The 14,148-nt window shown below is 52.0% G+C and overlaps 1 protein-coding gene across 2 annotated transcripts; it reads left to right on the top strand.

Moving 5' to 3' along the window:
• The first annotated feature begins 4,969 nt into the window (after positions 1–4,969).
• GCDH (glutaryl-CoA dehydrogenase) lies at positions 4,970–14,139 on the top strand. 2 transcript variants are annotated; one of them, XM_010329463.3, is made up of 12 exons: positions 4,970–5,074; positions 5,143–5,274; positions 5,367–5,402; positions 5,726–5,869; positions 6,013–6,075; positions 7,402–7,572; positions 9,412–9,541; positions 9,618–9,834; positions 10,317–10,420; positions 10,708–10,833; positions 11,090–11,250; positions 13,638–14,139. In XM_010329463.3, the coding sequence occupies exons 2-12, from the start codon at positions 5,181–5,183 to the stop codon at positions 13,709–13,711; spliced, it is 1,320 nt and encodes a 439-aa protein (XP_010327765.1). In that variant the 5' UTR covers positions 4,970–5,074; positions 5,143–5,180; the 3' UTR covers positions 13,712–14,139. The 2 variants fall into 2 exon arrangements, with proteins under 2 accessions (XP_010327765.1, XP_074240660.1); XM_074384559.1 differs by having other exon boundaries at positions 5,008–5,274.
• Positions 14,140–14,148: the final 9 nt, after the last annotated feature.

The following is a 14,148-nucleotide window of genomic DNA, read 5'->3' as shown; positions in this document are numbered from 1 at the left end:
GAAGGTTGCAGTGAGCCGAGATCATGCCGCTGCACTTCAGCCTGGTGACACAGCGAGACTCCATCTTGATATAAATAAATAAATAATAAAATAAAATAAATAAGTGATAATAGCCCTTTCCAAAACTAAACTGACTTTGTGGAACTAATGGAAAGGCACTAGGTTAGGAGGATGAGAGGGGCCTGAATTCTGCTAAGATGTAGTTATAGTTAAGTGATGACCAGCCATTATTCTGGAGGTCACAAGACTCTCAACTTCCCCAATTATTCCTGTAAATAACATGACTATTGCAGAACCTAAGATTGGCCTTTTGAGATGTCTTTTTAGGCTTTTTGCATATCTGACAGCTGGGTGACCCCACTGGGACTAGCAGCTACTCTATGGTCCCCACCAAGAAGCCAATCCAGCAACTGTTTTCCACACCCCCATGCCTGCATCCAAGGCATTCATTCCCTAGCCCTCCTGCCCACCAAACTGTTCTTGACAAACCCTAGCCCCTGAATTTTCAGGGAGGCTGATACAAGTAATAATCTCCCATTTAGCTGGCTGTATGTGGATTAAACTTTCTCTATTGCAATCCCCCTGTCTGGATAAATTGGCTCTATCTGGGCAGGGGGCAAGATGAACCCCCTGGGCAGTCATAGGCTATGGAATCCTAAATGCAGGGAGATGTTTGCTGTCAATGTCCCTGGGGCTTGAGGCAGATGACAAGGATGGTATAACCTGACCTGGTTGAAAGAAGAGAGGACAGTGTCTGAGGGGCTTGTTGGAGGTGAGGGGTGTCACTGAAGTTTAGGAGATGAGGGTGTGTAAGGCCCTCTAATATGACCTCTATTGTTACAGCCTCCTGCCATCTTACAGCCCCCAAAACCCAAAAATTCAGGCCCATGCTGAAGCTTTATCTGGGAGGTCAGGGAGGGATATTTTTCTTTCTTTCTTCCTTCCTTTTTTTTTTTTTTTTTTTTTTTTTTGAGACAGGGTCTCACTCTGTTATGTAGGCTGGAGTTCAGTAGTGTAATCTCAGCTCACTGCAACCTCTGCTTCTTGGGCTCAAGCAATCCTCCCACCTTAGCCTCCTAATAAGCTGAGATTACAGGTACATGTCACCATACCCAGCTAATCATTTGTAGAGATGAGGTTTTGCCATGTTACCCATGCTGGTCTCAAACTCCTGGACTCAAGTGATTCACCCACCTCAACATCCCAAATTGCTGGGATTACAGGTGTGAGTTACCACATCCAGGCTGGGAGATTTTTTTTTTTTTTTGAGACAAAGTCTTGCTCTATTGCCCAGGCAGGAATGCAGTGGAGCCATCTTGGCTCACTGCAACCTTCGCCTCCCAAGTTCAAGCAATTCTCCCTCAGCCTCTTGAGCAGCTGGAATTACAGGCACACACCTATGCCTGTAATTGGCCAATGACACTGGGCTAATTTTTGTATTTTTAGTAGAGACAGGGTTTCACCATGTTGTCCACATTGGTCTTGAACTCCTGGTCTCAAATGATCCACCTGCCTCAGCCTCCCAAAGTGCTGGGATTATAGGTGTCAGCCACTGCACCCAGCCCAGGAGAGGTATTTTTATATGACCCATAACCATTGATGGTTAATGCCAGTCACCACGCAGTGCTTCGGGAGAAGTCATGGTAGGAAGTCCCTTTCTAGACTGGGGTCCCTGGGAAGCCTCACCCCACACCCTTTCCTGCTGTCCAGGGCCACCAGGGAGCTGGTGTGAGTGTCCGAGTCTGTTAATTTGGTGATCTGTCTCCCTGGGTCTGCATGACAGTTTGGATGTCTCTGTGTGGCTGGCTCCCTGTGGCTGAGGACATGTGGCCTTCCCAGCAGCTGAGAGTACAGACCCATGCCACCCTGCCAGGCTAATTTTTGTACTTTTTATAGATACGTAGTATTGCCATGTTGCCCAGGCTGGTCTGGAACTCCTGGGCTCAAGTGATCCAGAAATTATAAACTAGGTCACAAGATACAGGTCATAATGACCTTGCTGATGAAACAGTTTGCAGCAAAGAGGCTGGCCAAAACCAAAATGGCAATGGCAGTGACAGATCATCCTCACTGCTGCACTCCCATCAGCACCATGACAGTTTACAAGTGCCATAGCAATGTCAGGAAATTACCCTATATGGTCTAAAAAGGGGAGACATGAGTAATCTACCCCTTGTTTAGTAGCATTGTGGGTAACCCCCCTTCTGGGCACCAAGGAAGGAGAGCTAAGCAGGCCTCTGGCACAATTAGTGCCTGAAGAATATCTTAGTTTGTAGTGTTACTACTCAGTTCTTTCCTTTATATAATCCTTTATATATAATCATGTATTTGTTTATAGTTGGAACAATTAGTGACTGAAGAATATCTTACTACTCAGTTATTTCATATATATATATATAATTATATATCTTATTTTATAGGAGGAATGTCTAGAGCAGACATGGTATAAAGCATAAATTAAAGAATAAACAGCCATATGTATATATAATCATATCTTGCTTATGGTCAGAGAAATGTCTAGAGCTGACACAGTGCAGAGCATGATTTAAGGGAAAAACAGTTAGACCAAAACAAGAATCTATGGCCCAAGCGGTAGTGCCTCTGCCTGAAAGGGCATGCACTACATGCAGGCTGGCAGGGGCAGCAGCTTTCAGTATCGTAAAGACACCTGCTGTATGGCAGGCTTGGAGCAAGAGGCAGTCCTCCTGAAAAGGAGTTGCAGTACCTTGCGTCCAGTTCTTGTGAAAGCTGGCCTCAGGTTGGCAATCCTGAGAGCGTCCAAGGGCTTAAAACCCCTTTGGTATAATCTCACCTTGGTGGCTGTGTAACCTGTCAGCTCTTTAGCTACTGTGCTGACTCAAAGCATCCTCCTATAGAATTCCTTAGAAGTAGCTTCCCCCTAATAAGAGATATTGCACACTGCATCCTCTTCGCTGTGCACAGCTCACCTCCTTGCCTCAGTGACCTAATGGGGGTGGACCCCTTGCTGTGCACTGCCCACCTCCTAGCCTAGATGACCTAATGGGGTGGACCCATTGTTTATCGCTCATGTGAATGTCTTGACCTTATCACTATCCTTAAAGATGATCTCACTCACTGCTCTGCCCCCTAACGTATGTCTCCGCTTGTAGGTGGTGTGGCCCCCCAGAGCCCACCTGCACTTTCTTTGTCCTTCTGTGTCTTGTCTCTATTTCTCGAATCCTGTGCCTCAGCACAGCAATAGGGGACATCCCATGATCCTGTAGGCCTTAACCCTACATGCATATCATCAAGAAATAACCATAAAAATAGGGCCAAGTGTGTTGGCTCACACCTGTAATCCTAGCACTTTTTGAGGTCAAGGCAGGTGGATCACCTGAGGTCAGGAGTCCAAGACCAGCCTGGGCAACACGGGGAAACCTCATCTCTACTAAAGAGTTGTAATCCCAGCTACTCGGGTGGCTGAGGCACAAGAGTCACGAGCCCGGGAGGTGGAAGTTGCAGTGAACTGAGATGGCACCATTGCACTCCAGCCCAGGTGACAGAGCAAGCCTCTGTCTCAAAAACAAACAAACAAACAAACAAAAACCCAATTTATTTAATTAAATAAAAAAGAAATGGGAATGGGTTCGGTGGCTCACGCTTTAATCCCAGCACATTGGGAGGCTGAGGCAGGTGCATCATGGGGTCAGAAGATTGAGACCTTCCTGGCTAACACGGTGAAACCCTGTCTCTACTAAAAATACAAAAAATTAGTCGGGCGTGGTGGCATGTGTCTGTAGTCCTAGCTACTAAGGAGGCTGAGTCAGGAGAATCGCTTGAACCAGGGAGGCGGAGGTTGCAGTGAGCCGAGATCTCGCCACTGCACTCCAGCCTGGGCGACTGAGCAAGACGCCGTCTCAAATAAATAAACAAATAACCATAAAAATGGGCAACCAGCAGCCCTTGGGGCTGCTCTGCCTATGGAGGTTGTAGTGAGCCGAGATTGCATCACTGCACTTCAGCCTGGGCAACAGAATGAGACTCCATCTCAGAAAAAAAAAAAAAAAAAAAAAAAAAATTAGCCAGGCAGGATGGCATGCTTCAGTGGTCCCCGATACTTGGAGGTTGAGGTGGCAGGATCGCTTAAGCCCAGGAGACGGAAGCTGCAGTGAGTTATGATCGCTCCACTGCACTCCAGTCTGGACGACAGAATGAGTCCCTGTCTAAAACAAAAAACAAAAAACAAAAAACAAGGCTAGGTGCGGTGACTCGCGTCTGCAATCCCTGCACTTTGGGAGGCCAAGGGAGCCGGAGCACCTGAGGTCAGGAGTTCGAGACCAGCCTGGCCAACATGGTGAACCTCCCCCACCACGCCCCAGCTCTACTAAAAATACAAAAATTAGCCAGGTGTGGTGATGAGCGCCTGTAATCCCAGCTACTTGGAAGACTGAGGCAGGAGAATTACCTGAACCCGGGAGGCGGAGGTTGCAGTGAGGCGAGATGGCGCCATTGCATTGCACTCCAGCCTGGGCGGCAGAGTGAGACTCGGTCTAAAACAAAACAAAACAACACAACACAACCCACATAGACTCACAGAATCACACAAGTTTACACACACACACACACACACACGAGTCTCAAGTATCTTTATGTGCTTCCTGGAACAGACTGGCAGGCAGGTTTGCTAAGATCGCCCACTCGGCGCTCATCTTCCCTGGGTTCGGGAGGACTCCTGGTCCTAGTGCCTGAATTTCTTTGCTTAATTCTTGGTTCCTCCGCACACACCCCCTGCAACTGACCAACCAGGAGTGGGTCAAACGCTACCATACGGCCAATAAGAGGTAGAAACCCAGCTGGCCAATCGGTTTCCCGCCCTCGGCTTCCTCCCCTTCCCCGGCCGCTTCTTAAAGGGGCCAACCTTCCTCTGTCTGGGGGACCCTGTCTCCACAGGCAAGGCTGCCGTAGCCCTTTTAAAACACAGAGCTGAGGAGGGGCCGGATTCTAGGAGGAGCCAATGAGAAGGCTCACTCGGCCTCCGCTCCTCCCATCTCTTGCTGAGGTCAAAGGCCTTGGTCAGTTGCACTAGCCTCGCCAGTGAGCCGGGAGGTACCAGGTGAGGAAGGTGCGGTCGTCCGAGCGCTGGTTGAGAGGAGCTCTGCTCTGACGCTCCCGCTCCTGTAGGTCGCCATCATTGCTCCGCTAGCTCGCCCTGAAAGAACATGGCCCTGAGAGGAGGCGTCTCTGCGCGGCTGCTGAGCCGCGGACCTGGCCTGCGCGTCCTTCGCACGTGGGTCTCGACGGCGGCGCAGACCGGTCAGTGCGAGGTCGGGAGTGTGGAGGGAAGGAAGGAGGAACTGGGGGTTTAGGGACTTTCCGGGGGTGACTGTCCCGTTCTGTGTTTGCAGAGAAAGGCGGGAGGACACAGAGCCAACCGGCCAAGTGTAAGGACCCCTGGTCGCGCCGTGTGTCTGCTGCCCCTGTCCTGGACAAGCTGTCAGTCTGCCCCAGGTGGACTCTGTCCCAGAATCCGAGGGCTGCCCGAACGGGGTGGCAGGGTCGTGGCCAGGGTCAGAGGCACTGCGGTCGTGAGTGCGCTGTGCCTGCGGGGCTGGAGAAAGGTCACCTGGTCAGTCTCGTTTGCAACTGGCAGTAGCCTGAGGTGGGGGGGTGACATGGATGTGGAGGGGTAGAGCTGAGGGTCCAATAAGGGAGGGCGCAGTGGTCGGGCGGACTGGACCGAGGCGAATCCTGCTCCCCTCCCCAGCCTCGCATCCCAAGTTTGACTGGCAGGACCCGCTGGTGCTGGAGGAGCAGCTGACGACAGATGAGATCCTCATCAGGGACACCTTCCGCACCTACTGCCAGGAGAGACTTATGCCTCGCATCCTGTTGGCCAATCGCAACGAAGGTATGCGAACAGGCGGGGTGGTGCTCTGAGGCTGCTGCTCCTCCTGGAGCCACACCCACCCCACCTCAAGGCCCCTGTGTTTGGGGCTGGGGCCTCCAGTGGCCTAGGGCTGGGCCTGAATTTGGGCACTTGTCACTTTGCAGTTTTTCATCGGGAGATCATTTCGGAGATGGGGGAGTTGGGTGTGCTGGGCCCCACCATCAAAGGTAGGAACAAGTGTCTCTCCACATACTGCAGACCTCAGTGTATTCTGAAAGCCTCTTCCTTCCCTCCCTTCCTCCCTCCCTTTTTTTTCTTTCCTTCCTTCTCTTTCTTTTCCTTTCCTTTTCTTTTCTTCTTCCTTCTTTTTTTTTTTTTTTTTGAGATGGAGTCTCGCTCTGTTGCCCAGGTTGGAGTGCAGTGGCACAGTCTGGGCTCACTGCAAACTCTGCCTACAGGGTGCAAACGAACCTTCTGCCTCAGCCCCTGCCAGTAGCTGGAATTACAGGCACATGCCACCAGGCCTGGCTAATTTTTGTATTTTTAGTAGAGATGGGGTTTTGCTATGTTGGCCAGGCTGGTCTCGAACTCCTGACCCCAGGTGATCCACCCACCTTGGGCTCCCAGAGTGCTGGGAGATTACAGGTGTCAGCCACTGCACCTGGTCTTTTTTTTTTTTTCTGAGACACTGTTTCACTCTTGTTGCCCAGGCTGGAGTGCAGTGGCACCATCTTGGCTCACTGCAACCTCTGCCTCCTGGGTCTAAGTGATTCTCCTTCTTTAGGCTCCCAGGTAGCTGGGGTTACAGGTGTCTACCACCATACCTGGCTCATTTTTGTGTGTTAGTAGAGATGCGGTTTCACCATGTTGGCCAGGCTGGTCTCAAACTCCTGACCTCAGGTGATCCGCCTGCCTCGGCCTCCCAAAGTGTTAGGATTAGAGGTGTGAGCCACCACACCTGGCCCCGCCTTTTTTTAAGGCAGGGTCTTGTGATGTTGCCCAGGCTGGAGTACAGTGGCATGATCTTGGCTCACTGCAGCCTCTGCCTCCCAGCTTCAAGCAATTCTGCCACCTCAGCCTCCCAAGTAGCTGGGATTACAGGGGCACACCACCACACCGAGCTAATTTTTGTATTTTTGGTAGAGACAGGGTTTCACTATGTTGACCAGGCTCGTCTTGAACTCCTGACCTCAGGTGATCCACTTGTCTCAGCCCCCTAGAGTGGTGAGATTACAGGTGTGAGCCACTGCACCTGGCCCCTTTGGTTTTTTTTTTAGAGACAGCGTCTTACTATGTTGCCCAAGACTGGTCTCAAGTGATTCTCCTGCCTCTCTGAAACCCCCTTCTTTCCGTATTCCACAGTTTCCCAGTCTGTAAAGTGGGGCTGTTGTCCCGCCCTCTGAGAGTGGCTGTGGAGATGAGATGAATAAACCTCAGCTAGGGCTGGCTTGATGCCTGTCTCCTGTGCATCCCTATCCCGCTCTGCCTCTTGGGTCCCAGCTGGGCAGGGCTGTGTTCTCTGTTGTCCTGCTTTCCCCTCTTACTGCCACCAGGATATGGCTGTGCTGGGGTTTCGTCTGTGGCCTATGGGCTCCTGGCCCGAGAGCTGGAGCGGGTAGACAGTGGCTACAGGTCGGCGATGAGTGTTCAGTCCTCCCTCGTCATGTACCCCATCTATGCCTACGGCAGCGAGGAACAGCGGCAGAAGTACTTGCCCCAGCTGGGTGAGTGGCTGCTCATGGGGCCTGGTGGAAGGAAGACAGTCCCTGAGGTCTGGAACTCAAGGGTGGGGCTGTGCCCTGTGCCTACTCTGTCCCCATCTCAAAGGTAGCATAAGTGGCCACCTGGACCTTCTGCTAGAACCTGGGCTTCCCCTGGACATCTGATCCCTGGCCAGCCTGATTGTCCCCCTCTGTGACCACTGTCATCTCCCTATACTTTCTGTGTTCCCTAGCCCAGCCCAAAGTGTAAAGTCCACCAGGTCTCTGTTGGCCATGTGCAGTGGCTCACACCTATAATCCCGGCACTTGGAGAGAGTGAGGTGAGATGATCCCTTGAGCCCAAGAGTTCGAGACCAGCCTGGGCAACATAGAGAGACCCCCGTGTCTCCTAAAAAAAAACCCACAAGGCCCTGTGTGACAGGTCTCTGCTGACCAACCTTCCCACATCATCTGTGGCCACTGAAGTGCTACTCCCAGCCATACTCAGCTACTTCAAATTCTCCAGAAGTACCACCAGGCCTTTGTACATCCTGTTCCCTCTCCTGGGACTGCTCTTCCCACAACTTCCTCCTGCTGAACTCCTCATGCCCTTGCAGTTTGGCCAACTCCTTCCCAACTCCCTGAGACCTCCTCCCGATGTTGGCATTGTGATTATCGCTTTGGGGTAACCTGTCTCCTCTGCTACCTGGGAATGCCCTGAAAGTGGGCCAGATCCACCTTGGTTATGAGGCCTGGCTCAGGGGTGAGGGTAATTTTTTTTTTTTTTTTTTTTGAGATAGAGTCTCACTCTGTTCCCCAGGCTGGAGTGCAGTGGTGCGATCTCAGCTCACTGCAGCCTCAGCCTCCCGGGTTCAAGTGATTCTGTGCCTCAGCCTGCTGAATAGCTGGGATTACAGGTGCTTGCTACCATGTCTGGCTAATTTTGGTTATTTTAATTTTATTTATTTATTTATTTTTGAGATGGAGTCTTCATCTGTCACTGAGGCTGGGCCTGATTTGGCTGACTGCAGTCTTTCCCTGCCGGGTTCAAGCAATTTTCCTGCCTCAGCCTCCCAAATAGCTGGGATTACAGGCACACACCACCACGCCCAACTAATTCTTATATTTTTAGTAGAGATGGGGTTTCACCATGTTGGCCAGGCTGGTTTCAAACTCAAGTGACCTCAGGTGATTCGCTCACTTCGGTCTCCCAAAGTGCTGAGATTACAGCCGTGAGCCAACCTGCCTGGCCTAATTTTTTGTATTTTTAGTAGAGATGGGGTTTCATCATGTTGGTTAGGCAGTTTTTTTTTTTTTTTTTTTTTTTTTTTTGAGATAGAGTCTTGCTGTGTTGCCCAGGCTGGAGTGCAGTGCATGATTTTGGCTCACTGCAACCTCCCCTGCCCAGGTTCAAGTGATTCTCCTGCCTCAGCCTCCTGAGTAGTTGGAATTACAGGTGCCTGCCACCACATCTTGCTTTTTTTTTTTTTTTTTTTTTTTTTTTTGGAGACAGAATCTTGCTCTGTCCATCCCAGGCTGGAGTGCAGTGGCATGGTCTCAGCTCACTGCAACCTCTACCTCCCAGGTTCAGGCAGTTCCCTGCCTTAGCCTCCTGAGTAGCTGAGATTACAGGCACGTGCCACCATGCCCAACTAATTTGTTTTTTGTACTTTTAGTAGAGACGGGGTTTCACCATCTTGGCCAGGCTGGTCTTGAACTCCTGACCTTGTGATCCACCCCCCTCGGCCTCACAAAGTGGTAGGATTACAGGCGTGAGCCACTGCACCCCACCTTGAGGATATTTTTGCATAGGGGAGTGAATGAGGGACCAGGCGGCCTTGTGACCTTGTCTTGTCCCTGCAGCCAAGGGGGAACTCTTGGGCTGCTTTGGGCTCACAGAGCCCAACTGCGGAAGTGACCCCAGCAGCATGGAGACCAGAGCCCGCTACAACTCATCCAACAAGAGCTACACCCTCAATGGGACCAAGACCTGGTAAGGGGTCTGGGCAGTGGGCAGGTGGTGGACAGGGGCACAGGGCCAGACCCCTCACCGACTGTTCCATCCCCAGGATCACCAACTCGCCTGTGGCTGACCTGTTTGTAGTGTGGGCTCGGTGTGAAGATGGCTGCATTCGTGGCTTCCTGCTGGAGAAGGGGATGCAGGGTCTCTCAGCCCCCAAGATCCAGGGCAAGTTCTCACTGCGGGCCTCGGCCACAGGCATGATCATTATGGACAGCGTGGAGGTACCAGAAGAGAACATGCTCCCTGGTGCGTCCAGCCTCGGGGTGAGTGGCAGCCACTTTGGGAATGGGTGTGGGTCACCTGCCAGTACACCTTCGTCAGGCAGACTCTGTGCTGGGGACCCAGCTCCCTGTGCACTGTGGAGCCCACACAGTGGTGATTCTTACTCAGCCAGACTCACTGGTGTACTGAAAACTGCCCGCTTGGTGACCGACTTGCTCATCCTGGCTCTGCCCGGGATACCTGGGCCTGAACCAGCTCAGTCGTTTGACTCACAGTGCGTCTTCTGGCATCCATCAGCCTCCTAGCTTTGAGCATGGAACCCCAATCCCAGGCTGAGTGAGACTGTGTGCAAACCCAGTAAGCAGGCACCAAGCTTCAGTGCCAGAGCCCTCTGGGATTTGAATGGCAACCTGAGTCCGCCTGCCTGGATGGCTGGGGAGAGAGCTTTCCCTATTAAGTTGGTTCTGCATAGGGCCTCTTGGTGTCTCTTGGGTGGTGCTGAGGCATCCTCTCAACCCTACAGGGTCCCTTCGGCTGCCTGAACAACGCCCGGTATGGCATCACCTGGGGTGTGCTTGGAGCTTCAGAGTTCTGCTTTCACACAGCCCGGCAGTATGCCCTGGACAGGTGTGTGGGGGTCACAATGAGGTCCCCAGGAGTGTGGGCAGCTTGGGTTTCATTCTCTACCCCATGGGTGACTCCCTGGCCCTCACCCACCAGGCCTGAGTTCCTTCTCTGGAATGACTAGTGATGTCCTTCTGAGCAGCCATGGGCTGAGTCAATGGCAGGGTCAGGGTGGGCTCGGGGGCACCGAGGCAGCCTGGGAAGGCTTCCTGGAGCAGGGGGGCCCCAGGACAGGGATGGAGTGGGAGAGTGGGCCTCCTCTTGCCCTTACCCTGCTGTTGCCCATCTAGGATTCAGTTTGGTGTCCCGCTGGCCAGGAACCAGCTGATTCAGAAGAAGCTGGCAGACATGCTCACTGAGATCACCCTGGGCCTTCACGCCTGCCTGCAGCTCGGCCGCTTGAAGGACCAGGACAAGTAGGGGCTGTGTGGTAGGGGCCGGGGGCCCGCAGCTGTGGGTGGAGGACCTTGTGTCCTTCCTAGAGAGAAAAGTCCTTCCTGCCTGGTTGCATCAGAGATCCAAACCTTCTGCTCTCCCTCTTGTCCTTGGTGGGCTGGGCTGGGGACAGCCCCATGGGTCCCTCACTGGGGAATCCCCACCTGGGGCTAGATTTGCCTGGGTCACCAGGAGCTAGGATCCCCAACGTTTGTTACCTGTATGTGCCTCTCCCAGGGCCACCCCGGAGATGGTCTCTCTACTGAAGAGGAATAACTGTGGGAAAGCCCTGGACATCGCCCGCCAGGCCCGAGACATGCTAGGAGGAAATGGGATTTCTGACGAGTATCACGTGATCCGGCATGCCATGAACTTGGAGGCTGTCAACACCTATGAAGGTGGGAGCTGAACCTCGGAGGGCCCACTGCAGCCTCAGTGGCTGGGTGGGACGGGGACAGGCCTGAGTCCAACTCCATCTGTCACCAAGTGACAGTGTGACCCAGGGTGAGCTTTACCCTCTGTCCCTCATCTGGAGTTGCTCACACAGGGATTGTGGAAGTGAAGTGCTTCATGCACCACATGGAGGCCCCATCAGGCCTGCGAGGGGCTCCCAGCTTTCTCCCACATACTCGGGAGGAGGAATGTTCCTGAGGCAAGTAAGCTCCTAGGGCAGCCCAGGGATGAGGCCCGACTCCTAGCAGGCTGGTGGATGTGAGGGAGTGAGGGATGTTACACACAGGACTCACCGCTCCATTTTAAGAGAAAAAGAAAAATCATCTTCAGACTATGGTGTTTGCACCTTGCAACTGATGGTGATTTTTATGGGGGCCCAGAACCTCTTGCTTGGTGGGAAGACAGATGTGGAAAAAGAAACTTAAAAACGAAAAATAGTGGCCGGGCGTGGTAGCTCACGCCTGTAATCCAAGCACTTTGGAGGCCAAGGCGGGCGGATCACCTGAGGTCAGGAGTTTAAGACCAGCCTGACCAACATGGTGAAACCCCATCACACACACACACACACACAAAAACTGTGGCCAGGCGCAGCGGCTTACGCCTATAATTCCAGCACTTTGGGAGGCCAAGGCAGATCAGGAGTTTGAGACTAGCCTGGTCAACATGGCGAAACCATATCTGTCTCTACTAGAAATATAAAAATTAGCCAGATGTGGTGGCAGGCGCCTGTAATCCCAGCTACTCAGAAGGCTGAAGCAGGAGAATCACTTGAACCCAGGAGGTGGAGGTTGCAGTTAGCTGAGATTGTGCCACTGCACTCCAACCTGGGTAACAAGAGCAAGACTCAGTCTCAATCAATCAATCAGTCAATATCACATTGCTTCATAGTGTAGAAAGAAAAAGAAAAAGATAAAAAAAAAGAGAAAATAAATAAATCAAAGTGCAAATCCAGCGTGAGCTATGCAGAAAAAGAGGAAGGTGGCTGGGTTCGGTGGCTCACGCCTGTAATCCCAGCTCTTTGGGAAGCCGAGGCAGGTGGATCATGAGGTCAAGAGATTGAGACCATCCTGGCCAACATGGTGAAACCCCATCTCTACTAAAAAGTATGCAAATTAGCTGGGTGTGGTGGTACGTGCCTGTAGTCCCAGCTACTCAGGAGGCTGAGGCAGGAGAATTGCTTGAACCCAGGAGATGGAGGTTGCAGTGAGCCAAGATCATGCCACCGCACTCCAGCTTGGTGCCTGGCGACAGAGCAAGACTCTGTCTCAAAAAAAAGGGAGGTATGAGGACCCCTGAGCAGAGAGGCTTCCAGACAGGACAGCACATGCAGGTGTGGTACCTTCCCCATGCACTCCCACAGCCCTAAATCTATTAGGCAGCTAGGGGTTAGGGGATTAGGCAGGTAGGTCATTCCTACAAGTGTGGAAATGACCCTGAGGACAAGCAGAGGGGGCTGTGAGACGGTTTTATACAGAGCGGGGATAGGTCAGATTTGGTGCTTTAGGGGCTAGGCGTAGTGGTTCACACCTATAATCCCAGCACTTTGGGAGGCTGAGGTGGGAAGATTGCTTGAGCCCAGGAGTTTGAGGTTACAGTGAGCTATGATCACCCCACTGCACTCCAGCCTAGGTGACAGAGTGAAACTCTATCTAAAAAAAAAAATAGATTTGTGCTTGGGGAAGTAAACAGAATCGCCTCTAAAAGGGAGGCTACAATCTGCCTTCTGCCCCAAGGAGCCAGGGAGGAGCAAAGGATGAGACCCGAGGTTGTGAGGTGTGGGACTCTCTGGGAGGGGCAGCCTTAGGTGGGCAGAGGTCAGCAGAGGCAACTGACTGCATTTCTGATGTGCTGTCCCTCTCGTCCCTCCTGAGAGTAAGAAAGGGCCTGTCGTGTTGCCTTGGAGCTCAGGGGTATTTTCAGGCTCTGTGAAAGGAAGCATGGCCAGGTTGAAATATCAAACGTTTAATCAACGGAGGTGGGGGTGGCGGTTAACTTGCCAAGTGTGGGGAGCATGAAGGCTGGGCCCACAGCAGGGCCTAGACTTACTGCATTTTGGGAGTTCAGCACAAGGAGCTTTGGGTTTTTGGTTTTTTTCCTGCCAAGGTGCATTACAAAAAATTGAAAAAAAATTTCTCAGTGTGGCTCAAATGGTGGCCTCTCAGCCTTCTCCTTGAGGCAGTCACTAAGGCGTGGGTCTCCCGGCAGCTGTCAGCATTCACCATCTCTGTGGGTCTGTTCTAAAACAGTGGCCTGGGGGAACATAAAAATTGATTTTAAAGGGAAGTTGTGAGCTGTGAAGATTCCAAACTGACTCTATATTAATCTTGTCCAGGTACACATGACATTCACGCCCTAATCCTTGGGAGAGCTATCACAGGAATCCAGGCGTTCACAGCCAGCAAGTGAGCCCACTCCATCAGGGGCCCAAAACTCTGAAGCCCCTTCCTGGAGAGACTCCTGGTTGGACCGCAGAAACGCTGTGCTCTGAGCTTAGAAAGGGAGGTGGCGGATGGAGTGGGAAGTGAGAGACACTGATTTTTAAATATCAAAATTTCCCTTGTGAAGTCGTTCAGCTGTGTTCCTTAAAAAGAAGATGGAATTCTCTGTAGAGTGTCTCAATCCACTTTTAACCATGGATGAGAACGAACTCCATTTACCCTGAAATAGCAGCTTCTCTTGAAAGGAGAGTGACATTGAAGCAACTCCGTCTGCTCCAGCAGACCCCCTCACACCGAGTTCCCAGTTGCCCTCCCAGCCTCCTGCTTGGGGGTAGTGCCTTATGCTGGATGTTGGAGCAGAGTGAGGGAGAGGAAAATAAAGAGCTACACATCTGACCCCAAGGT

Source organism: Saimiri boliviensis, chromosome 14, assembly GCF_048565385.1.
Source record: "Saimiri boliviensis isolate mSaiBol1 chromosome 14, mSaiBol1.pri, whole genome shotgun sequence".
Taxonomy (NCBI): Eukaryota; Metazoa; Chordata; class Mammalia; order Primates; family Cebidae; genus Saimiri; species Saimiri boliviensis.
Note: the sequence above shows the minus strand (reverse complement) of the source record. Positions and strands in the feature narration are given on the sequence as shown.

Excerpts from the sequence above, each read along its gene's own strand:
- GCDH (XM_010329463.3), top strand. The coding sequence starts at position 5,181 with ATGGCCCTGAGAGGAGGCGTCTCTGCGCGGCTGCTGAGCCGCGGACCT. Across the intron at positions 5,275-5,366 it reads CTCGACGGCGGCGCAGACCG|AGAAAGGCGGGAGGACACAG; the intron begins GTCAGTGCGAGG and ends CTGTGTTTGCAG. Across the intron at positions 10,834-11,089 it reads CGCTTGAAGGACCAGGACAA|GGCCACCCCGGAGATGGTCT; the intron begins GTAGGGGCTGTG and ends TGCCTCTCCCAG.